The 24,970-nt window shown below is 43.1% G+C and overlaps 1 protein-coding gene across 1 annotated transcript in view; it reads right to left on the reverse strand.

The window, feature by feature from the left end:
- SEC24D (SEC24 family member D) overlaps window positions 1–24,970 on the reverse strand; it is an 85,566-nt gene continuing 60,596 nt past the window's right edge. The window contains exons 12-22 of the mRNA XM_004686484.2: window positions 24,293–24,386; window positions 17,522–17,638; window positions 16,614–16,784; window positions 14,568–14,664; window positions 14,295–14,440; window positions 13,179–13,317; window positions 12,290–12,408; window positions 7,140–7,319; window positions 5,673–5,864; window positions 3,273–3,362; window positions 1–799 (exon numbers count right to left, since the gene is read on the reverse strand). Of these exons, the coding sequence (XP_004686541.1) occupies window positions 659–799; window positions 3,273–3,362; window positions 5,673–5,864; window positions 7,140–7,319; window positions 12,290–12,408; window positions 13,179–13,317; window positions 14,295–14,440; window positions 14,568–14,664; window positions 16,614–16,784; window positions 17,522–17,638; window positions 24,293–24,386 (1,486 nt within the window). The 3' untranslated portion in view covers window positions 1–658. The remainder of the gene's footprint in view (window positions 800–3,272; window positions 3,363–5,672; window positions 5,865–7,139; window positions 7,320–12,289; window positions 12,409–13,178; window positions 13,318–14,294; window positions 14,441–14,567; window positions 14,665–16,613; window positions 16,785–17,521; window positions 17,639–24,292; window positions 24,387–24,970) is intronic.

The following is a 24,970-nucleotide window of genomic DNA, read 5'->3' on the forward strand; positions in this document are numbered from 1 at the left end:
TAAGAGCATAGGAAGTGATTTATTGATACTGGTTAAGATCCATTATATACAGGTAGAAACCTTCAAAATTGTACAGAGAACCATTAAGAATATTGGTAAAGACAGTTTTATAGACAAAGCAATTGGAAACTAGTTTTAACATACACGACATATAATTATGAAAAAACAAGTAGAACAGAAACTGTCCTATGAAACAGATTCTAAGGTTATTAAAAGTCTGCTATGCAAACCTTCAGTTGCAAAATGTGTTCAATGGGGTCACATGGCTTTAAAAAATTAGGTATAATGTAAAAATTAATTTTCCCCTCACTGCAAGACAACTTTTTACTCCAAATCTATACATTTTGAAAAATAATTTATATGTTTAGCACAAAGAAAGAAAATTGAGAATGTTTACAGTTCTGTAAACTATGCCTTTCATGAACTGCAAACTGCATCCGTTCAACAAGTTAAAAATTGTGCGATCAGAAACAGACTGTTCCCTTTAAGGTACAAACTGTACCTTCACTGGCTTTATACCTGAGCACCAGAGCTGAAGTGCTGAGTGCCATCTTGGAAAGCTATTCTGAAACTGAGCAAGAAATCAAAACTAGCCTGTTAGCATCTAGAGAATTAGGCACCAAGAAGGAGATGATCTCCTCAGACAGAGAAGGTTCGATTAGTTGAGCAGCTGACAGATCTCCTTGTGGACACAACAGAGGAAATCCACATAAGAGGACCCTCCATAAAGTCCTTTGTCTTCTACCAGGAACTGTCGGAAAAGCATTTCTGGCTGTTCTCGCTGCTTCACTATCGTGAGCTGGGGGAGGGAAACAAAGGGAGATGGTATTAAACACTTTCTGAATATAGTTCAATTTTGTATGCTTCAGTCACCAAAACTGCAGGATGTCCACTGTGTGTGAGGCCTTGGAGAATGCTGGGAAAGTGCTTATTTTTACAGTGGAGGCAGGCAGTGACCCTCAAACCACAAAAACTAAGACATACAATTATAAGTGGTGACAGAAGCAAAGCACCCACAGGCAGGTGTCACAACAGAGGTGACTATCACTTAAGCCTTAAAAGGCAGAATTTCCATAAGGATGAGGGTAGGCGAGCATTCCATAGTGGGGCACCCTGTACCATGGACCAAAGGACTGGCACGGATGTAAACACAGTCTTCCCAAGTCTGGGAGGGGGAGAAACATGAGCAGTTAGGACCTTGGATTTTGGTAGGAAATGTGATCCAGGGAAGGTGCTGAAGAAGGAAGTGATGAGACAGAGCCGCCTGCAGCAGGCTATAGACCACCCGAGGGAAGCTGGGCAGGGAGCAGTGGAGGGGGCAGGCGGACAGGGAGGGGCTGGGAGGGGTGCCCAGAGGTAGAACCCCTGCAAGGTCCCTTGCTCCTCCTCGTCACCATTCTCTAGGGACTTGCTGTCCAGGAGCCCCCTCACTCATCCACACTTCCCTGGAAACTGTAACTTGAAGCCAAAGGATTTACAAGGGAAGCAGGTCCTGGAAAAACATTGTTGCACTCAAGCTGGCCTGAATTTTGTTTTCCTTATCAACATAATAAAACGAGGACCCGCAGGTCACTCGAGGACCTAATGCTCTGTAGGCCCCAGCCGGCCCTGTGCATCTACTGAACACCTGTAACCTGACTTGTCCAAATTGGAAGTGTTCTGAGGCTGGAAACCACACCACGCCAACAGCATATAAAAGGGTGTGAAGCCCAAGCACTGAGTTTACACTGAGATGATGTTTGAGGTATTTTGATTTACCTGTTAATATTACTTCATGTTCTATTATTATAGTGATTTACCTCATATTCTATTAATACATTTTTATTAAATACATAGCACAAAATTGAAAATGGGACTACTCGAAAACGCAGAATTATGCATGCGGCTGCTTGAGTGGACAGAGCGGCGGAAAGTGGGCAGGTTTGCCGTCCACGAAGTGCGCCCTCCTGCGGACTCACTGCTGAGGGCGGGAGTCCGAATGATCTGACTGCTGTGAACTTGCTGCTTACTGAGTCTGACTGGGGGTAGGGTGCTGCACCTACAACACAACATCTACTTATCCCCATGTGAGTCTGGACTTCCACTACAGGAACAACCCTCCCCCCCCAGCCCCAGCCCCATCCCACCTTTATGTTCTTTTGGTTCAGGCTTGAGGTTAACCTTCAAATCACTTCTAACCTCAAAAAAGTACATAACAATTGCAGGTGATGCTGTCACCACACCTCAGCACCTGACAGGTGGACACAGGCCGGTGATGTCTGGGCTCTCAGATGTCGCCGCTGGCACTGGGGATGGCAGAGGAAGAGCTATGTGCAGAGGCCCACCCCGTGCCCCCTTGTGGGGAAGCAAAACCAACTCCTTCACGACAATGCCAGAGAAAGTTAAGACCTGGCACCCAGTGGGCCTGGAGCCAAGGCTGTTTTCTTTCAGCTTGTGCTGTAGCGTCTTCAGTGAGCCATCCAACTCTGCTTTAGCCTGTGACAGGCAACCGCAACCTCAGTCTGGCCTCAGCGACATGCATCAGGCTGAGACTGGGCAGGATAAGGCACTGTGGAGGGAAGGACTTGAGAGTCCGATGGCTTTAGAATTTGATTTCTCTGTGGAAGTTAATGGGGGATGTTCAGATTGCTCATCTGTGGGGCTCTTTTGCTGCCCTTAAGGTGTGTTTCTTTTTGTTTTGTTTTGTTTTTGTGTGGTGCTCACTGTCAAGCCTGCAATGAAGATATCTGGCCACAGTGTGAGGAAGGGAATAGAGCAGGGGAAACTTCATGTAAAGCTAAAGTATGACTATTCTGCTCTGCTATTTGAGACTCAGATGAGCTGAACCCCCGTCAGGTGTTCCAGACTGACATAAAAGGTATGGGCCTGGGGGGAGGTCCCAGGGAAATGGGGCATTTTAAATTATCTTACTCAAACTCAGAAAAGGCTAGAAGAGCTTAGAAAGACTGGGATAACAAAACATTTAAGTGATAATTCTGAAAAAGTCAAATTTACAAATGTTCTGAATAATTCTGTAATGAATTGAAATACTAGAGAACAGCCCTTCCAAAGTCCGCTGATGATCCCGGTTTGCCTTGAGCCTTGAAGAGGATCTTCATGACATCTAAGTTCTACTAAGAGAATTATATGTAGTAGAAATCAGTAGTAGATATACTTAGCAGTTAGTCTGAGTTTTCCATTAAAAAAAGTCGTATTATGAAATTATAGGGTATACATTTTAAAAGCTTTTAATGAAAATTTTAAAAAGCACAAGGGAAAAATCTCATTCTTACCTTCATTGAATATGGCCTCTTCTGTTGGATAATACTCATTATAATTCTGAGCGTTTGAGAATATGGGTTTCCCACCTCGGGAAGTAATGTCTAAGATTTAAGAATATCAAGGCTTAAGTTTCAGTACATATAAAATGTAGCTAGAAGCAACACTGAGATGATAATGTTGAAAAGCTGCCTTCTAAACCATATACTTGACTATTGGCTTAGTTCATTTACCTAAAAACCAAAACTATTAACATACATTTCTTATTAACATACATTTCCACAAATGGACTGTGCTTTGAAAATAAAAATCCTTCACATGAATCTGACACCTCTGTGCCTGTGAAATGATGCAATGGCTATATGTTTTATACAAAGGATGTCTCTGGATCATTCTTCAGAACACTTCATCCCTGGCAAGATGGGTATTTCTAGGGCAAACTGAGAGTGAAAAGGAAGTACTTTATTCCTTCTTTCAAAGGACCTATTTCATGAGGTCCTTTCCGAGGCATAACAGTGTTTGGAAAATTGCCAGCTGAACTCCAACTGTTCCAACATTAAAACCGACCACTGAATCCTAAAAATCTCAAATGTGGCTTCTTAGATTTCCCTGCAATCTGGTTAATGGTCTACACATGACTTCCAGCTGCATGTGGCCTCTGGGGCATGTGAAGGATGAAAACTGTCTTCCACTGAGACAGAGTGAAACGGCAATGCATCTCAGCAAGAAGACACCAAGAGCCACTTGTCGTCTGAGTTTGTCACTAGAAAGTTAGTGTTTGGCCACAAAGTCACTAAGTCTCATGAGGGTGGTTGGCCAATATTTTACATAGAAGTTGTCAAAACAGGAAATCCATCATTTCCATTCACATTTCACCTCCCATGTGTGTTCTTCAACATAGCAGAACATTTTTACTTAATAATAACAGAAAATAAATACACTTCATGTGAGCATGTCAACTTGCCCACTGTCTCTACTAAAAGATTACTGTGGTTGCTTTAAATCTTTGAGAAGGTTGAGAAGACGTGAAGATAAAAGCCCAGACCTACCAGTCTGCTGGCTTGTGGTGGGGTCACTTGGGCTATTTCACATGTGTGTCAACTCAGCAAATACGCATTTAACGTTTACTGTGACGTAAGAGGGGGCTTCCTTAAATGTTGCACATTCTTCAGACCCACAGCTCCCAGACTGCAGAACTTTCATTTTGCTTTTGATTTTTAATTTTGTTTTTGTACTTCACTGATTTTTACTTTTCAGCGGTAATACTGGTGTGCCACGCGGGCCCTGACTCAGAAGCACAGGCGCCCACCTCCTCAGAGGCCTGTCGCCACGCCGCACCCAGAGCCAGGGCGCCCTCGTCCTCCAGCACAGCCCACTGGGCCCCTCCACGCCAGTGCACTCTGCACTTGTAATCGCTCCTTGACTTCAAGCACATGTAGGCATCTTACCATTTCTACGTCTGAATCTCAGAAAGCTAGTCCTGCAGTAAGCACACTTTCTAGCTCCTGGAAAGCACACTCCGGACATGCATAATGGATAGGCAGCTCTCTAACCTGACCACCTAGCTGTGTGGCCTGGAATTTTAATCCTGCCCCTTCCTCCACGTTATTGTGTGTCCATCCCAGACATCGGGGAACTGGTGAGCCTTCAGTCGCTAGCTGTGACATAAAGTGAGGCCCTGGGGAACAAGCTCGGTGCTGCGCCCCAGGAGTGAGCTCACAAGCAGGGGAGGACGACCAGTGCAGCAAGCGGGACAAGCAACATGGTCTCCAAATAAGGCTCGCAACCAGTGCTGGCTCTCAAAAACTGATTTTCCCCATAAGCATCTAAAAGTAGTCATGTCGTTCATCCCACATCTAACCCACATCTCTGTGATGACTGCCACAGACAGGAGTATATTCTGTGGGCTTATCATTTTGTAACTCATTCACCTGACCAGTCCATAACTGAACATACAGGGGGTTTCTGCATCCACTGGAGTTCAGAGTTCAGCACTGGGGCTAAGCCCAGAGCATAAGACCTGAACTCACTTCCCACCTCTACCTGGGAGAACTCCTCTCTGAGCCTCAGTCGATTCATCTGTAAAATGTCGGTAACAACGTCCATCCCACTGATTTGTGGGAATTGATGCAATGTGTCTTGAAAGTACTTAGAGCACAATAACCAAGTAAATGACCTGGGAGGGCTGGCAACCTCTATTAAGACTGATGCCTTGATTGTCTTACAATACTTCATACAAACAGCTTAATACCAACTAATTATTTTTCAGCAAAATATGAGACTTTCTCATTCTTAAAACAGAGCCAGGTACCTTATGGTTTCTCCTTCTTTATAAAACATGTTGCACGTGAACAGAAAACATCTAATGACATATATCTGCACGGCACCATAAACAACAAGAAAGAAATGCTTACCATATTTGTGTTAACATGTGCAAAGGACGGCACATTAAATATTCCTTGGATTAGTTCTGGCGGACTGCTTACTCCCAACCACAAAAACATGTTTAGGCCATCTGCCAACAGGAATATTCCTTCTTCTGAAAGACGGGACTCAGAACAACGAATAGCAGCAGGCAATGCTGTGCTCTTGACGTCCAATGTGTGCTGTGTAGGCAAAGGCCAGAGAGTCAGGAACTCTATACTTCTCTTCCTTCCTTCTCCTTTCCTGCCTCTCCCTCCTGTCCTGGGCATATTTGACAGGTGCCCACTATGAGCCAGGCAGAAAGAGTGAAGGGGAAGCAGGGAGCTGTGGGTGAGCGTGATTGATCAAAGGTAGCAGAAACTCTACTACTAAAATGGAAACCCCAGAGTGCTGTGAGTAGAGGGCACTAGAGTCGACATAAGTACTTTCTTGGGATCACTCTAGCTGAAAACAAGACTGAAGAAGCAAGAACGCCAGCCTGGAGATCTATGGCAGCTACTGCCTCTTGTCAGGAGAAATAATCGTGCTTCGAGAAGAGGTGAGAAGTGGTTTCGTTGTGGCCATTCTTGGACAGGAGAGCTGATGTAAGGGGAGGGGGAGAAAGCAAGGCATTAAGAATGACTGCAAGACTTCTGGCTTGAAGAACTGGCAGTGGGAGTGGAAGCCAGCCTGGAGGTGCTCTCCTGACCAGTTTTAAGATGATCATTACACGCCCAGGAGAAGTTGAGGAGGTGACTGGCTGGTCACATGCGGAGTTCAGGGAAGAGGGAGGACTGGAGCTCGGGACATGGGTTTCATCAGTATACAAAATCCATTAGGATAGATAAGACCCCTGAGGGGGATTGTGTAGACAGACAAGAGAAGCTTGTACCCCCTGGGAACAGGATGAACTAGCTGGATAAAAAGCAGCAGCAGGAAAGGCCAGGAAACAGAAGAGATGGCAGAAGAAGGAAGTTGTGTTTCTAGAGGAAGTGAGCAGATGTTCCCAGTGGGTCAGAAGAGAGGACTGAGAACGGTCCATTGGCTTTAGCAACTTGTGGCCAACAGTGGCCTTGACGAGGGGAATTTGGAGGGGTAGTGATGATGTTCTCGTCCCTTTGAGTTCTGGTTTGTCAGGCATACAGGTTGTTAACAATCTTGTCTGAAATTCAATCATTTGTCATCATTTACATCTAATATTCTTGATAGAAATAGCAGCCTTTGATTCCGACCCAATTTACGCTTCCCTACTGCTCTGTGACTGGCACCTGAGTACGAGTTTGAATACAGGGGTTAGAAATCAGCCATCAGGCTCCCCATCTCTGGCACCTTGGATTACAAAGAACTGGTTAGGTCTCAGAGGAAACAGCCTCAACACAGAGCACAGCGGCATTCAAACACCCCACACATGACGTCTGGAACAGGATGAATGGGCCTCCCTTGCAGACCCCACTGGAGCTGCGCCACCCAGCACTTACAATGGGCAGAAACTGTGGGTAGAAGAATAGCTGGGAGTCAGCCACACCCATGGTCATGACCAGCTGCCTCTGGTACGCCCGTTCGTCTGTTGAGATCTCCGGTCTGCCGAGCAGCACACAGTTTTTTAATAAACTATTCATGTACACTGGCAATACTTTCATGGAATCCGGTAAAATAAGCTGAAAAAGAAGGACACTTGTTTTATATGCCTGGCCATTTAGTGAGGAAAGTCCCCAGGGATGTGTGAGTGAGTATCACTGGCTTTGGAGACTGTGGTAAGGATTAGGTGGGAGCCCAGTCACAGGCCCTGGGGCACAGAAAGTGGGAATTCCCCCTCGGCATGTGGGAATACCTTGCTAACTGCCTGGAAGCTTCCCTTTCTGGTTCCCAAGCCCCTGAGATTCAGTCATAAACTCATCCCGCAGCTATTTACGAATGCCGCCGCTGCTGCAGGTTCTACACATGGAGTGCAAGGCACTCAGGGCAGCACAGTCCACCTCACAAGAGGGCTCAGATCCACTGGCACAAAGGACAGATGACCCCTAACAAGAGACTGTGATGCTACACACAACCCGGGACAGGGGCTCTAATGGAACGGAGGTGCAGCATGACAGAATAATAACAGGCAAGGCCAGGACCCTGCTACCCCACCGCCTGCTTCCTAGTTTAAGTATGAGAGCTAACTGTGAGCCCTAAATTTTATTTTTCTTTACCTTTGGTTAGCCATACAGGGTGGCATTCTAGAAACACAACTTGATGTATTAAATATTTGAAAAATAATCATCTGTACTTTGTAAGATTAAAAATTATTTGCCTTAACCTCAACCTCTTAACATTAACCTTCTCCTGACTCAATTTTAGAAAGATGGTTGAGAAGAAAAGGAACACATGACAGTAACAATCACTCGCAAATAGAAATATCTGGTCTAGAAATTCATGATTTCCTTTAAACTCCCTCTCTTAATGATAAAAAAAAAGACAAGACACTTACCAGAAAGAAAGAAAAGTTTCCCTTAGGGCTCTTTTCGGGCTTACTCCTTAACTTAGATCTCCTAACCTCATGGGTCCCATGACATTCCAAGGAAGGTATGTGTGAGGCAGAATGTTCGAACTGGTTCAGGAAACCTTATTTCAGAAAAATTCTACTTTGTAGTCTGTTCGCTCTCTCTCAACTTCTAATCTTCCAGAGAATCAGACACCTGTAAATTGTTTGGTCGGCTGCCCTGGAGGAGTTTTATCCCCACTCACATAGTGGTGCAGGGACACATGACAGCTATGGGGCCGATGTACATGGAGACCTTGGGAAACCAGTTTTTATACATACACAGCCTGGATGGGTGAAATGTGTATGTGTATGATCCTTTAGACTAGTTTCTCGGTATCCTAGCGATGCTGACGGTATTGTGGTTGTGTATCTGTCAGAGATGTCTCCTTTTTCAGTTGTTGCCCTGGCCCTGGCCATGTGACAAACTACATCTAGGTTAAACAGGAAACCTTGAAACTATGCTAGTATGGACTTTTGGTACAAAATATAGTTTTCTGCATCTAGCCTTGCACAATCTTGCTACAGAGCAGCCATAGAAGATTACATTTGGGCTCTCCTGTATCATATTCTTTTTTTTTTTTCCTTCTCTGAATATTCACGATATTACTGCTGACATAAACAAAAACTGGCATTTCAGATGCTCTCTAAAATCTTTTAAGCTAAAATCACATGCAAGAATTGACTTTTTTTTTTTTTTAAAGATTTATCTGTGCATACAGAACTGGGGTACAGGCCAGAGGTGCAGGGGTGGTGAGAGGATTCACCAGAGACAGAGCGGGTAGCAGAACAGGCAGATTGACAAAGCACACTGCAGCGGGCGGGTCAGGAGAGGCCTGCTGCACCTTGTGGGTCACTTCTGGGGCAGGCGGGGATCGAACTCATGCTTCTTTAACCTGCTACACCACCAGGAGGGCCCAGAATTGACCTTAAAGCTACTAATTAGGACATCTTTTAGATTGGTAGGCAAGTGCTGTATTGAAGCAAATTATTGTATACTGTATTTTGGATATTGAATCTTTACCTAAGCATATTCCACTGTATTCATTTACATGAATATGACACACTGTTGTACTATGTGATTTTATGTTCTTTATTCGCCCTTTATTGTATTCATTTTTAAGCACCTAAATAAATTGCTTTACTGTCCTTTAAAAAAAGAAGAAGAACCAAAGACAGCTAAATGTGTATTTTCTCATTTGAGTGCAACTCTCTCTTCTGATTTTCTCAGTAGCATATTTCTGTTTGACAATATTTGGTATGGGGTACTTTTTCAACCAAGGAAAATGATGATCCAAAGGTGCACGAGCCAAATGATGGCCATTTTACATGGCCTCGGTTTAGGGGCCAGTTTATGGATCAAGAATGTTCTTAGATTCCCATATGGAGGCAGGAAGGTACAGGTCTTTAAGAGCATCCTGTGATTTCACTAGTTGCTTCTCTAATGATAAGTCTGTGGTCACAAATAACTCCAGGGACAATCCTGACCCATATCTATTGGTCTAAAAAATGCGGTTAGAGAAGAATGGATAATAGCAGAAAAAGAAGGCAGGAGATAAAAGAGAAGGAAAGTGGATGGAGAAAATGAAGTTAAGAGCGAAAGAAAACAAAGAAACTGTCTTGTTCTGTGTCTTGGTAGTGGGGACAAGATGTGCCAAAACAATGACTCCCACAAGCCTGCCCCACCTAGGTGAACCTTGCCATCTGCTGTAAACTATTCTTATAGGAAGGGAGTGGAAATTCCTGTGAATCCAGTTTGACTGGATTTGAAGGACTCTTCACTTCTTTGGGTTTTTAAATGAAAGAAGTTGTAGTGAATAGAAACAAGTCATTATTTTCCAGTTTTAGTGATTTGACTTGCCCTTTGAATCACTCTGCTCCCACACAGGCTGTAATATATTTAAGTCCAGGGCAACGGGCTATTTCATTTCCCTTGCCCATAAAAGCTTAACAAATTGTTTGATTGTTGCCTGTAGTTTTATGTATTACCCAAACTTCTATCCTGGGGTGCCTCCTTAAAATGTCCCCTTCAGTACTTCTCCTGCCCAGGTATAATCAGGTGTACACCCTTCTTTAACAGTCTCACTTGAGTCAAGCAAACTTTGGGCTCTGTGGTGAGGTAGTAGAATTCCTGAAGGAATTTCTCCACAGATACTGTTTCTGACAATTGAGCTGTGGAAGGGTATCAAATCTGAAGTCACACTATTTGAAGAAAACTTCAAGCTATTATCTGAAGAAAACCTCAAAACCTCAAACCTCAGAATTTCTGTTTTTTTTTTTTTTATTTTATGGTCTATTTTAATACTTTATGGTTACTAACAGTTTTGTAATCACTGTATTTCCTAGACTCTGATGGATAATCATAAAGTTTCTATGTTACCTGTTTCAAAGTACAGCATTAGTTGAAAGGTACACCTGACATGTGCTTTTATGGAGGAATAAATATGTCATCCTAAAAAAAGGAATGATCTCTATCAACTTTTTCAGAGGAAATTTGGCACTGACATGATTTTATTCCAGAAATAAACCACATGTATAGAGATCTAAGGGTAGAGACAAAGCTTTTAACTTTTAAATCAGAAGGAACTGACAGCTATTTCTTCTTTCCCCAAATGAGGATCCAATCATTTTAACATTAGCAAGTAAACTTCTGGAGAGGATGCTGACTGTACCTGTTCTTCCTCAAAAATCCTGTGGAGAGTGAAACTCTGCAGACAGAGTAACATTCCCACAGCCCTGAGACAAACAGTAACACTGGGGTGGCCAGGAGCTCACAGCTGGACTCCATCCAGGCAGCTGGTGGGCTCATGTGAATTAAACAAGCTCTGAGGAAAGCAGCAATACTGGAGTCTACCGTGCAGCAAGTCTCCGACGAGAGATGTGTGGATTGATGAGGTGCTTCTGTGATGAATGAATGGACAGCTAACTGAATAATTTGGGACTTTCAGTGAAAAGTCCAAGCAAATAGCTTTATTTTTTCTACTTTAACCAATTATGAATTAGACCCCCAAATTTATCTGTATTATCTCTGTTGCTATAGGGTTCAGATGTCTTCTCAGCACCATTTCTGACAGTGAACGAAACAGAAAGTTTTCCTACCTGTGCTCCCCATCTTCTCATTTAATCTAAATTCTATACTCAGATATTTAATACAACAAGACGAACACGGAACCTCTGACATAGGGAAGGATGTGGACAAGAGAACAGACACCAAATAACACGGATGTGAGATTCTACTCTTTTCCTCTACACGAGAGTCTAACTGATGTTTCTCTAAAGGATCTTCTGAAAGTTCAAATCACTAGATGATAGCCAGAGGCCATTCCTTCAACATTCTTCATACCTCTTATTAACCTTGAATCATAAAGAATACGTTAATTATATTTATGTCTAGAAAAAAGTTGTGACTGTCATTAGCTCCTGTCCACTTTGATAGGTAATGCCTAACGTGTATTTAAGCACACATATTTCACATCTAAAGATCCATCTTCACATACGAGAGAGAGTGTGTCATTTATATTAGGACATTTCTTAGTTCTATTCTATTATTTATACATCATGGGGTAATAGTCAATCCATTATGTATACATGTTTTCATTCATGCATCCTGTAGAGCCACTGTTTAGTGTGACCAGATAGGGGCAGTAACACAACAGTTACCTGTGTGACCATATAAGGGCGATAACGCATCTGGGGGCTACCTACAGGTGGGACTAGATAAGGGCGATAGTGAAATGGGTCTCACATCTGGGGGCACAGCGATGAGTCACCCCTTTGGAATCTGAACCGAGAATCTATATAAGAGACCCTTTTCCCTTAAGCGCTGGCAGTAGCTGCGGACCCCACCCTAGGGGCTCTGTCTCAGCTGCTGCCCGGGAGCAATAAACTCTGTTTGCTCAGCCCTTCTGCCTCTCATCGTTCTTCCTTGTGGCCGGTCACAGAAATCAGGACAAAAGAGCCACAATGTTTTTTAATATTGGCTATAAAAATCTCCACAGTTCTTCTTGGTTTACTAGGTGGTATCTAATGGTTGGGGCATCTAAGCCTTCAATAATGCTGAGGGGCAGAGTGGTCCGTGACACCTTCACAGCCCCGACGTCAGCTTACCTGGGAAGTTGCAGATGGGCTTGCACAGTTCTTTCGGTAACAGGCCAGCATGTGGGCAGTTTGATTAACGAGAATTTCTCGGATCACTTTCAAGGGCTGGTGTAGAACTGCTTTAAAAGCTATTTGCACAAAACAATGAAAATGGCATCAAAATGTTGTAGTTTGTATATGGTTCCCTTCAAATGATGATAATGATAATAATAATAAAACATCTTCAGATGATCCACCAAGGAGTGTTTAAAAAAAAATGTGAGAGTCACTTGCTAATGCTCTCCTGAGTGTGATGACCCAGCATGAGTTAGCCACTGAAGAACAATGGGCTGCCTGTACTGGCTTGTAGGCAACTAGTCCAGATTTTCCCTCAGAATATGAGAAACAGAATTTGACACACAGAGAAAAAGAAACACCACTTTTCCTTCTTCTAATATCCTGAACTGGATTGGTGCTTCTTCGAAACCTGAGTATAGAATCTTGACATGGGAATGGGGAGGTAGAGAGGTGCTAAAGAGAATTCCGCTTTGGGCTCCTACCATTTCCCGAGTATCATGGCATGAATGAGTGAGTTCAGTCTGACATTAGAGCTCACCCAACCCCTCCCCTCACCCCTGCTTGCCAGAGGAGACACTCACAGTGAAGAGTTTAGGTATCACCTTCCACGTAGAACTCTGGGAACTCTCAAGTAAAAGCATTTAGCCTGGGCCCGAGTGAGTCCTCATTATTAACCTACGTTAGCGATGCCGTCTTCTCTCTCACCCTTTGCTTCTACACATTCAGAATCCACCCACCAGGCGGCTGTGCCCCCACCGTCCCTTGTCATCTACTGACTCAGCCAGCTGGCAAGCCTGGCTGAGCTGCTGGGCAAGGTGCGCAAGGCTTGGTGAAGTGTTACCTGACTTGGCAAAGAAATTGATAAGGGCATCTGTCTCACAGCTCTTGTAGACGTCAGCCAACTGGGAGCTGCAGTTCAAGCCCAGGTTGTGAATCCGAAGTCTTCTCTGGCCACTGACAGTTGTGTAGAGCACAGCACACTGCAGAGGTAACACCGAGAACATGTGTTTTCCTGGCTCATAACTGCCCAAGCTTGATCTTGTTTACACTGACAGAACAGTGGAACAACAAAAGACCTCTGAATTGCTCCACAAAATCTCTTCTATTATTGCTAAAGTCTGAACAGGACAAGTAAGAAGTCAATTCACACACTGACTGGGTTTCTATGTAACATGTCACTGGTTTAAGTTTAAGTTTTGATTGGGCTATCCCCAATTAGCTCAAATGTGAGTATGTGTTAGCATTTCTACAACTAGTCTGCATGTCACACATCTAAGATTTTATTACAAGGGGTCCATGTCCAGAAATGACATTCCTGCCCTATAGTCTTACGCAAGGATCACTCTCCTTAAAAATACACAACCAGCTTTGGCAACGTATTTTAAGCTACTGACCTATAATAGCTTAAAATTTTATTTTAAGAAAATTATAATTTTCAAGAATACAATCAAACATCTTCCCCAAACATCTCAGATTAAAGAACATCAGAGTACTTCCTCAATTCAGTGCTTATCTCGCTCCATTCTTTAAAGGTGATAGTAAGTATCTGAAACTATGACCATTAGACACAACTGCAGTTTTAATTCAAAGGCTCTATGGCTATGGCTAAGTCAAAGTCAAACGCTGTTTACAAGTGAACAAAGGAGCAAAGTAAATGGGAGCTGAAGCCTGAAAAAGGGGCCATCACTGGCCATCAGTCTCCTGATGCCTAAATGACCCACCACAATGGACTCTTGTGCAATGACACGTGACTGTTACTTCCATCAAGCAACATGTGTGAATCAGAGTATAGTGAATACACAGCAGCGTGTTCCAATCAACAGTCTTTTATCTTTGGAGAAAGAGTTGAATTTCTTTGCGGAGAGACTGACAGTCGGTGGTATTTTACTCTCCCCACTGATCACTGTCAGCACCAAAGCAAGAAGCAGACTATGGAAATAAGTAGGTTTTAAATAACCTGGATTAATGCTCCGCTGTCTTCACCCAGCTTGTCGTCATGCTTGAACTCCACGGTGACTGCCTTGTCACAATCTATGGCTGCCATTTCCACATCGGTGGTGTTGTTCATAAAAATCCCCCCAAAGAAGTCAGTGGCTCTGAAACCTAAGGATGAAGAAAAAGGGAAGTATTGTTTCCTATTGCCTTTGCTGCTCGGCTATCAACCTGAAGCGGAAACAATTATACAGTAACTGTAGAATTACTGGAAAATAAAATAAATAAAAATTCATACCTGTGCTAGTACGAACTCTCATAATAGCATCGAATCCTATTTTCTTTTCTATATCACTTCTGAGGTCATTCAGAAATTGCTGGCTATCCAAGTGAATCTACAAAATAAAGTCTGGTCAGTCTCCACTAGATGGCAGCAAAACACCTAAAATAGCCATTTTGTGTTTCAATCTTCATCAAAACTTACTTTCAGCACGAAATCTTGCAAAGGGGTCTTAAATCTTTTTCACTTGTTTTTCACTTGCAATCTTTGGTCTTATGAAATCCCTATTTTGTCATGTAAATGTACAAGTAGATCAAGGGAACTTATTGATAGTAAAACTAGATGGTATAACTGTCGTATTTGTTGGGGGGACACAGTTTCCTACTCCATGTTTCCAGGTGGGGGTACAGAAATGAGAGGCACCCCCTGACTGCTTGTTCCTCAGGTGTGAGCAGGTGACTTGCATCATTAGCAAATTTAGGAAACGAAAGCAGGGGCACAGGCACAGGGCAGCCTCTTCGGGGCCCTTTCTGGGCAGCATCTCCTGCAGGCACACACTTTCCGTCTCTTGAGGATCTCAGCCTTCAGAGGGAGGTCCCCACGCCACACCCACCTGGGCACGCCTATCCCTCTATTCTCACTGTGCTCCCGCCACACTTTGTCCTGCCCTGACTAGGTTAAGATTTTTAGGTGCAGGTTCACAGGATAAATCGAAACAGTGCCCACCTGTGCCTGAGTGTGAGTTTGTCAGAGTCAGGGGTGAAGCATCGGCAAGTTCACTTCCCCACAGACCTCTATACACTGGCATTTTCATTCTCTTAAAAACTCCCTCTTGATAGAAGCAAAGGGTATAATGCTAGACCTCGGAGTCACAGCAATTTAAAACATATTGAGCAGCTTTTCAAAAATAGTATCTTAAGTATACTGATTATAAAGTGGAAAAAAAAGAAATGATAGGAAACCTATTCTGCCACATCATAGAGGCTTAGCGACAATCTCTGAGGCTGAATGAGGTTAATCTGTTGTCCCAAACAAGGATTAGGGAAGCAGTAGCTGACCTGCACCTGTAGTTTTCTTTCTTTCTTTTTTAAATGCGGCAACGTTACTTTATGATGAAGGACTAAAGATACAGGATCTCCCCTTCACACCCACCAAGACTCCCGCGCCCTCCACAGGCCTCTGTGCCCCCTGCTCCCTGCCCGCCTCCTTCTGCTCTCCTCCTCGCCTAGTCTCAATGCCCCAGTCAGGCTTCTCGGGTTTGTTATAGATTTTGCTCTCTCTGATCCTTTATTTTCCTATATTCCACCTGTGACAGGGAGCCAATATCCAAAATCTACAAAGAATTCATACAAATCAAAAGAAAACAACAACAACCCCATTACAAAATGGGAAGAAGAGCTAAATAGACAACCAAAGGAGACATACAGATTACACATGGGTGCATTAAAAAATGTCTATCATCCCTATGATCAGGGAAATGCAAATCAAAACCGCAATGAGATACCACACTTCACATATGAAAAATACCAGAAACCACAAGTGTTGGCAAAGATGTGGAGAAAAAGGAACCCAGATCCTGTGGGTGGGAATGTAGGTGGGCCAGCCGCTATGGAAAGCAGTATGGAGGCTGCTTACAATATTAAAAATAGACTATCACATGATCCAGCAAGTCCCTTTCTCAGAATCAGTCCAACTGATGCAAAAATACAGATACACACTCACTGCAGCACTATTTACAATAGCCTAGTTAAGGAAAGAGTAAACTAAGTGCCCAAAGACAGATGAGCGGATGAAAAAGATGTGGTATATACCCCGTGGAATATTACTCCGCAATCAAAAAGACAAACGTTTGCTATTTTGATAATACAGATGGAGCTGGAGGGGATCATGCTGAGCAGTATGAGTCAGACAGAAGGAGAACGACAAGTATCAGATGGTGTTACTTTTCTTTTGGCTCTTGAGTTGACATGTGTCAGCCAGGAGCATGGTTTGCTTAAGGTACCATGTAGGTGCCCAAGGGAAAGGACCATAGAAAACCCAGGGGAAAGACTTGCTGGCTTTTACCTGGAAGTTATTGTATTTGTACAGGGTTCCTCCGGTGAGCTGAGGCACAAGGCCCAGAGAGGCCACGTCCACGTACTGGTTGGGGAACAGGAAGAGCGTCACACAGCAGCCATGAGCCACACAGTCCTTGGCCAGTGATTCATAGCCCGTGGATTGGGGCTGGAAAAGTGTCTGAAGGAAAAGATGCACAAACGGAAAGCCACAGAATAGTTTTGATTTAGATTTGACATTTCTATTGAATTGACTTTTTTTTTAATGAAAAGAATCTGTTTTCCAGGAACACAAACTGGGCTAAAGAAATGAACCATGATGTATTAAGAGCACCCAGTCTGTGCCAGGCTCGGGCCGTGTGAAATGCTGGTGTGAGAGGGGTTCCCCTTGACCCCCAACAACTCCAACAGCTCCTGCCACCCCCAATACAGACCTAGGTGAGGCAGCCCGTCTGGTGTCCAGTAGCTGGACGCCCACGTCATGGTCTTCTCCTTCCCACTGACTTGCCCCATGGCTGCCTGACCCGAGGGTTTGAGTGAAGAATACTGTGAGGTGTAGGCTCCTCCACTTCCTGCCCCAGACATGTCATCAGCTGATGCAGTCCCTCTTCCACTTTCTCTTTTTTCTGCATTCTCCCCTCCTCCCCCATTTCCAGAAACTCACTCAGACTCGCAAACGGATTACACATGTAGAAAACTTGAGGTCTTACTGGAATTTAGGTATATTTCAGCCACCATTTTTTTCCAGGCATGTAAAATTTCTGGAATTATTTGTACTTCAAGTTATCCCTAGAATATGTAACACAGCCTGGACTTTGACATTCCATTTAGCATCACCCCTTCTTCCTTGCACAAAGGAGACATTTTTTCTTCACTCCCCTTTAATAACTGACACATGCTCACTTCCAAGGACAATACCTTCTCTTTGTCCGTATTAATCAGTTTTTTGTCATCTCTGTTTTTGAGTTTCCCTGGTGCTTCTGCAGTTGGCAGGGAGGAATGGAAGATGAATAGTTTCCCAGGACAATCTGCTGCCTAAAGAAATAAAAATAAGTCACAGACAACACCTTGAGTGGAAAAGTTTACTTTTCTTTCTCTCTCTCTCTCTCTTTTTTTTTTTTTAAAAGATTTATTTATTTATTGTACATACAGAACTGGGGTACAGGCCAGAGGTGCAGGGGAGGTGAGAGGCTTCACCAGAGACAGAGCGGGGAGCAGAACAGGCAGATCGACGAAGTACACTGCTGAGGGGAGCAGCGGGCAGGTCAGGAGAGGTCTGCTGTGCCCTGTGGGTCACCTCCGGGGCATGCGGGGATCGAACTCATGCTGAAGTGGCTTTAGCTTCTTAGTGCTGTGCTTTAACCCGCTGCGCCACCAGGGAGGGCCCTGGGAATTTTCTTTTAAGGGAATTCGAATAAGTCAAACTATAAGCACCTTCCTTGAGCAAAGCACTGCATTTCTCTCACTGAATCCTTGTGGTGACCTTGGGTAGATATTTTTTTTGTTGTTCCACTATAGAGTTTGGGAAAAGAGGCTGAAAGACGGTTAGATTTGCCCGAAGTGTTCAAGCAATAAATGGAAGAACCATTATCTAAACACAGGCTTATGTAACATGATTTTAAAAATGACTCAAGGGATGTGACAGTGAGAATACTTCCTTATTTAGCTTACAGAGTGGTCTTGAGAGCCAGGGGAATCCTGTGATGCAAAAGTAAATGACAGAATCCCCCGGATCCTGATGCAGCAGCAGCATTTCCTTGAGGCCTTTAGGAAACGTGCATGAAACCAGAAGGGTACCTCAAGAAAGGCTGCACACGACTGTAGTGCTGTAGCAACAGCAGAAACAAGGAACCAGCTCAAGTCAGATGACAGGAGGAGACAGTGTGATCAAGATTACACAGCACCAGCTCTGGGAGGCAACAGAAAGATGATTGACCCTCCGTGAGAGTCAAGCTGGCATTAGGGATATTGCCATTTTATTTAAGGCGATTTTAACTTTAATCCCTGGTAGATTAAGTAATCTACCAAGTAAACTTTCTGGAAATTAAATGACACGCTATATTGCCCCTCCAAGCGAGTCTTCCTCCAAACCATCTGCCGCCTCTCAAGGCAGGGCAGCTGTCGGCGGGAGAATGGGACAGGAAGCAGGAAATGGAGATGAGTTGCTACCAACATCTGCTGCGTGTAGCTGTGTGTGAGTCTCTGCACACATGCTTTTTATTTGTTGCTCATAAGCTAGGGAAGAAAGAAGTATGGCTGCATGTGCAGGAAAAGTGAGGTTCACTCCATTGCACAGGTGACACAGCCAGTAAATGTCAGCTTTGAGGCCCCAAGAGATGGGTCTGCCTCTGTGTTTACAGGGAAAGCTTCAACAGTTCTCCACCTGCTACCCCTCAGACCGGAAATTTCAGCCACACAGGCTTCAGCTTTCCTGGAATATGCTACAAGCTTTATCTCCCACCCCCAACCACCTCCTTATCTTTTTGCAGATTCTGTCTTCTCAGCTTGGAATTCGTTTCCTCCTTTCAGCCTGGAATTGATGTCTGTAAGGCTGGATTTAACGGGATTGGCTGTGAGGTGTGTTGTAAGTTACTTGCTACAAATAATAAGGTGCACTTAGGATGTGAACACCTTCCTCAAAGAACAGATGGAGTCAAATCACATCGCACTGTCCTAGTGTGCCCTAGTGAGGGACCCTATGATAACGCTTTGTGGCGTGAGCCACATGGTGGGGCCACAGCCCTGCAGTCACAGCTCACACACCTGAGTCCTGTCATGTCTCTGCTGGGCCAGCAGGGAGCAGTGGTTTTAAGGCTGCACAACTCTCCTACTGAGAATTGGAGACAGATACAACATTAATGAGGAAGAAAGCAAAGACGGATGAAGAAATGCAGGTACCCTACCTGCACGTTTTGGCTAGTAAAGTTCCAGTGACCAAACTGAGTAAAATTAATAGTAATACTGACAAAAAGTATGTGAAGTATGATAACAACCTTGAAATTCTATAAGCCTTTCATTTTATCTCTACAACCTTTACTAAGTAAAAGTACTTTTTGTTCGTTTTAATTCTAGTAGCAGAGAAGGTATAAGACATTTTTGAAAGTCCAACTTCTCCCCAGCATTTCTGGCCTGGCTCGCTTGGTACCACTAAGGAATTCACTGTCAAAACTTCTATCCACCTAGGTAGTTTCCACTCATAGAAGTATTGTCATTTTAAACCATGGACATTGAGAATGTGGGATCTAGTTCCTGTCTATTAGATTCTAATTCTAGCCAGTTTATTAGCTGGGTGTATCCAGCAAATTAATGAAGTTCTCTAATGCCTGGTTACCTAATGTATAAGGGAGAAGTGGCAACTACATAAAAATTGTGTGAATTCAATAACCTAGTAAATATGAATAACTATGACCACACACACACACATAATTAAATACACATGTACCAACTGATTAAGGGAAAAAATCAAGGCCCATAAAAAAATAAAACTCACTACTGGAAAAATGTAGTGATATTTATCTGTTTTCCCTTATATTTTCCTACTAGTTTTAGGATCTCAGTTTCATTAAATACATACATATTAAAAATTCCCTATGTAGCAATAAAAGTGGTATTTTACTAAGATCTAACTTTTTACCAATAGATCTAACTTGACTCATATGAGTTTCTCAGACAGATTCGATGAAGGATAAATGTCATTGTTATTGTGATGGCAAAGTCTAAGAAAGGGAGCCTTCTCTGTCCAAAATATAGCTCCACTGTCTTTTTCTCTGAGAGATATGTCTATAGCTACCACTATTTTAGAATTAACAGTGGTACCTACATCTTCATGCATCCTAATGTCTTCTCCAGATCAAAGGCTCCCCAGAAACAGAAAAACCCCACGTGATTTCTCTACAGTGTGCTTCCCCAACCCCCACTGGGTCTAGTGTCTTTTAATCTATAGATAGTTTAGAAATTTATGCTCCATAAACACTTGTGGAAGGAATGTTGCTGTGATGCATCATCTTGAAATTAAATTTAGGTGTATATCAAGATAATTTAAAGACAGACTTCCCCATAACGATACAGTTCAAGCATAACCACTAAAGGTCATTTCCTGCCAATGCTTTGCCAAATTCCTACTTCACATTATACTTACTTAGTTTTATGGTGGAATTAACAGCTAAATCAGAAAATGTGCTTTGGCCGAGTTAAAGTTGAAAGAGAATGCCAGAAATTCACATATAGTTGAGTCATGCGAGTCAGATTTTGAAGGAGATGTAGGTTTTGAAAGACCCTAAAAACCAGGGTGCTGGGGACAAAGCAGCAGCACAGCAGGAGACTGTGTGGAGCTTCCCGCTGCCGAGTCAAGGACTTTTGAGAAAGCATGTGGCAGGGCTTTCCAGACAGGCCCTCTTTATCTTTGTGACACATCAGCACATGTTTTTTGTTAGTTTTCATCTATTCGACTTTGTTTCATGAAGTTTATTACAACTGCGGAGTATAGATCTCACTTGGCTTCTATCTGAGAGGGGTGAAGCTGTAATTCATGGGGGAGTGCAGGCCTGAAGCGTCTTCACTGGGACTTACAGTAAGAAAAGCTACGCTTTCATCTCCTTCAGTTCCGACTTCCTGTCCACAGGGGATGAGACCCTCGTTCCTTGACCCTTTGCTGTTCAGCTGACCAGAGCACTCTGGGTTTCCCAAAGTTACCTCTGCCCTTCATCCCCGCGCTTTTTGGGAACACAAGCAATAAACATCTTGTCTTACAGTCTCTTCGATCATACTTGAGGGTAAGTGGACTTAGAGGCAGGAACAGTACTTCACCTTAGAGAACACAGGCATTTAATACACCTCTACTGGTTGAAAAAACAGAGAATGAGCTTTGGGGTCTCTTTAGTACTTAGATACTAGCTTGTAAGATCTCAAAAATGTTAGCTCTTAGCCAATCATAAGTTCAGGTAACAATTTTATAACCATCTATGTTACATCAATTTAAATTTGATTTTAGTCACACAGGACACAAAACATTGTAAGGTAACATGTGTATGGATTCATACACCTGCCAGGCACACACACACATACACACACACACACATGCACACCCTATTTGAAAATCTTTTTCTCCCATTCAAACAGTAATGTTGCTGTCAGGCAAAAAACATAAACTGCAAACAAACCCCAATTATTCTGTAGTAGCCATATCTGGCACAGAATATTATAACCACCTAAAATGTTTCTGTCAGATGCAAGGGAAATTTTTTCACAAACTTGTTATTCATATTAATAATCTACAAGAAAAGTTCTGAGAAAGACTATTTTAAGGACACAGATATAATCAGTCTGCCAGAGAAAATGTCAACAATCAGAAATCAATAAGAAAGCCAGGAAATTAAATGATTATAACAAAAAATCTGCCGTAAGTATTATCAGTGCTTCTCCTGGTAGTTACGGCTAAAGGAAACATGCCTTAGGATTCTTATAGTAATGGAATACAGGAAACCAGCAATGACTCTTCTACATGCAAGAAGTTGAGTGGTGCATGTTCTAATGAGGTTCTCCAAAAGAAACTTTCCTCATAGTGCTATCATTTAACCACTGACTTCTGTCAAGATATTAAACCATCATTTGAAAGCACTCTGAGTGCAAAATAGCGTACAAAGCTGTATGGGCTCAGTATGCAAATTTGCAGTGAGTTCATTTAAAGCCACGCTCACTGCAGCACAAACGGCCTACCCTCCGGCTGGTAGCTCCCGAGTACCGGCCAGAGCAGAATCAGCAGGACCACAGGGAATCTGATAAATGAGAATGGTGCCGGACATCTGCTTTGTACAGAAGCACCTGCCCTTTAACTCGTGACTCCACACCTAGTTAGCCGAGGGACTACCGCCATACTGAGCGCTCTGTGGCAGTGGAGGGTGATGAACCTCTGACTGGACAGTGGTGGCAGGACAAAGGCAAGTGCATGCCCTGGCCTCACACCCCAGGTCACCTTACAAAGGCAGCTCACTATAAAGCCCTTCACCTGTGCTCAAGAGAGGTCACTGTATTTTCAGGACTATTTCCACTTACTTTGATATTTGGGAAGTGTTTTTGCTTTTTGTCTCGCTTTCAACTTGGGTGTAAAAGTTTATGTTACTCTAACAATAAGATTGCAAATATAACAAAAGACAATATGCAGAAGACACTCTGGGGGAGGTGAACAGGCCTCTGGTAAATGCTGACCACACTGACGGTGCAGTGCAGGGGCAGCTACCTCCAAGAACACTGTGGGTATGAAGACCACGGTGGCTTTCCAGCAGCGTATAACAAATGACACCAACATCACAGAGGGCACACACGCAAACTTGCTTTAGATAGTTTCTCGTTCAAGAATGCTGCTCAAACTGCCGGTGGACCTCCTGAGGATGCCAAGGTTGTTAGACGGTGTGGGCCCTCTGAGAAATGGAACATGGGATTGAGCTGGAATCCTGGACTTGGGCCACTAGAAGCCAGGCCTGCAACATTCCCTTCGACCCTACACATGAGCTTACAGCGGATCATCTGCTGCTCCTGCCTCTCCAACATGAATTGCGGGAATAAGGTTTTACCCCAGGACCTAATTTCTTGAGTATGAGTGGGGCCATCAATGACTTACCTCATATGAGAAAATTCATATATTGGCTCTAGATAACTTATTGAAGAAAGAACAATGACAAAGCTCTCAGACTGAAATGGAACATTCTTGTTTTTAGCAATGTTGAATATAACAGGGATTCTCAAGTCTTTCAGCAGCCCAACCAGTTACCACTGTTGGCTTCTACTGGGTAAGACTAACATCTCCAAGTCACTTTATGCCATACATTTATTTTAAATCTTACATGGCATTCATATGTATCCCATGGCTTTTTAAGAGATACATGCAAGTCTTTGATCCAATGAGTAAACACTCTGAAGATAAAGGAACCCAGGCAAGAATCACAGTACTTACAAGCCAACTGTGATATTTAAAGGCAAAATTCGCATGGACTTCTTCCTGAGTTACTGTTTATTATTGCAGCTGTCACTGTTATTATTATTAGTCATTTCATTTTAAAAGGTAATTAACTTGAAAAATAAAATTTATACTTCAATTTTAAGAATTAGCAATCAGAGCCAAAGTGGTATTATTCTCATACCAAGGTAATAAAGACTCAGGAAAAAAAAGTGCTTTTTAGTAATTTTGCCTTCCTCACATTGTGCCCATTACTAGGAAAAAGACCAAAGTTTTTGGGTTCTGCTTCCCAACCAGAGACAGGCTCAATTTATCTCTGCTTTTATTTCATTTGTCTGATGTCACACATGCCCTGACTGCTGGGGACATTGCTTGAAAACCCCAGGGCAGGAAAGGGGTGGAGGGAGACTTCTCTCTCTGTATCTGGTAGTTCACACAGCACTGGAGTAATTTAAAACTAGATCATATAAAGTTCACAGAAAAGCTAGGAGGAGGAGTTAAACTGGAAATCCTGTCCAAATCAACTGCTAAGATGCTAACAGAGCTGGAATACAGATGCTGGGAGCGCGCTATGGTCTGGACCAGTTCCTCCTCCTTGATTTGCTGGGTGATTTGGCAACCTGGCAACCTCTTTCATAGGTGAAACTTCCTCTGAGTGTTGTGTGTGTGTGTGTGTGTGTGTGTGTGTGTGTGTGTATTTAAACTGATTTACTAGCAGTTAAGAGATGACTTCTCACCTTGAGTGCTTCCATGCCAGCCTGGATGACAGGAGCAAAGACAGTCTCGTTTTCATTGGAGTCTGCAAACATCTCTGGAATCTGGTCCAATAAGCTGAGGAAATAAATGAGCAAAATATTTTAAAATTTCAGCATGTTAATAAATTTCAAGAAATAATCATTGACATCTCAAGTTGAAACACATACAGTTTTCATTTGACACCAAACATGTATTTGTGAATTTCACAGGAAATTCTTTAGGGAATGATGTCCTGAGGGTGACTTGGCACCAAAATTTATGGTTATAATATTTACAAAAATCACATTCTTTGTAACTTTTTTTTTCCTATTCAATACATTGCTGATCTGAGACAATAAATCATAACTTTTCTAATGAAGTTATTTTATAGCCTTGTTAAATTTCTGACAGGGTAAGATTTCTCCCCTCAGGTGTAGTGACTGCAGGCTCCCACCACCACAGTACCTGAGGTGGGACTAGACATGCTTGAGCTCGTGGCTGTCTCTTTAGTGACTATCACTATCACTCAGCCACATACAGGAAGACCTCCTTTGCTTTACCTTTCCAGCAAATAGAACAGATTTGAATGAGTATAAAAAATAGTCGTCCTGGCCCTCCCTGGTGGCGCAGCGGGTTAAAGCACTGCACTGAGAAGCTAAAGCCACTTCTGCATGAGTTCG

Source organism: Condylura cristata, unplaced genomic scaffold (genome assembly GCF_000260355.1).
Source record: "Condylura cristata isolate star-nosed mole 26May11 unplaced genomic scaffold, ConCri1.0 scaffold00021, whole genome shotgun sequence".
In the NCBI taxonomy this organism is placed as follows: domain Eukaryota; kingdom Metazoa; phylum Chordata; class Mammalia; order Eulipotyphla; family Talpidae; genus Condylura; species Condylura cristata.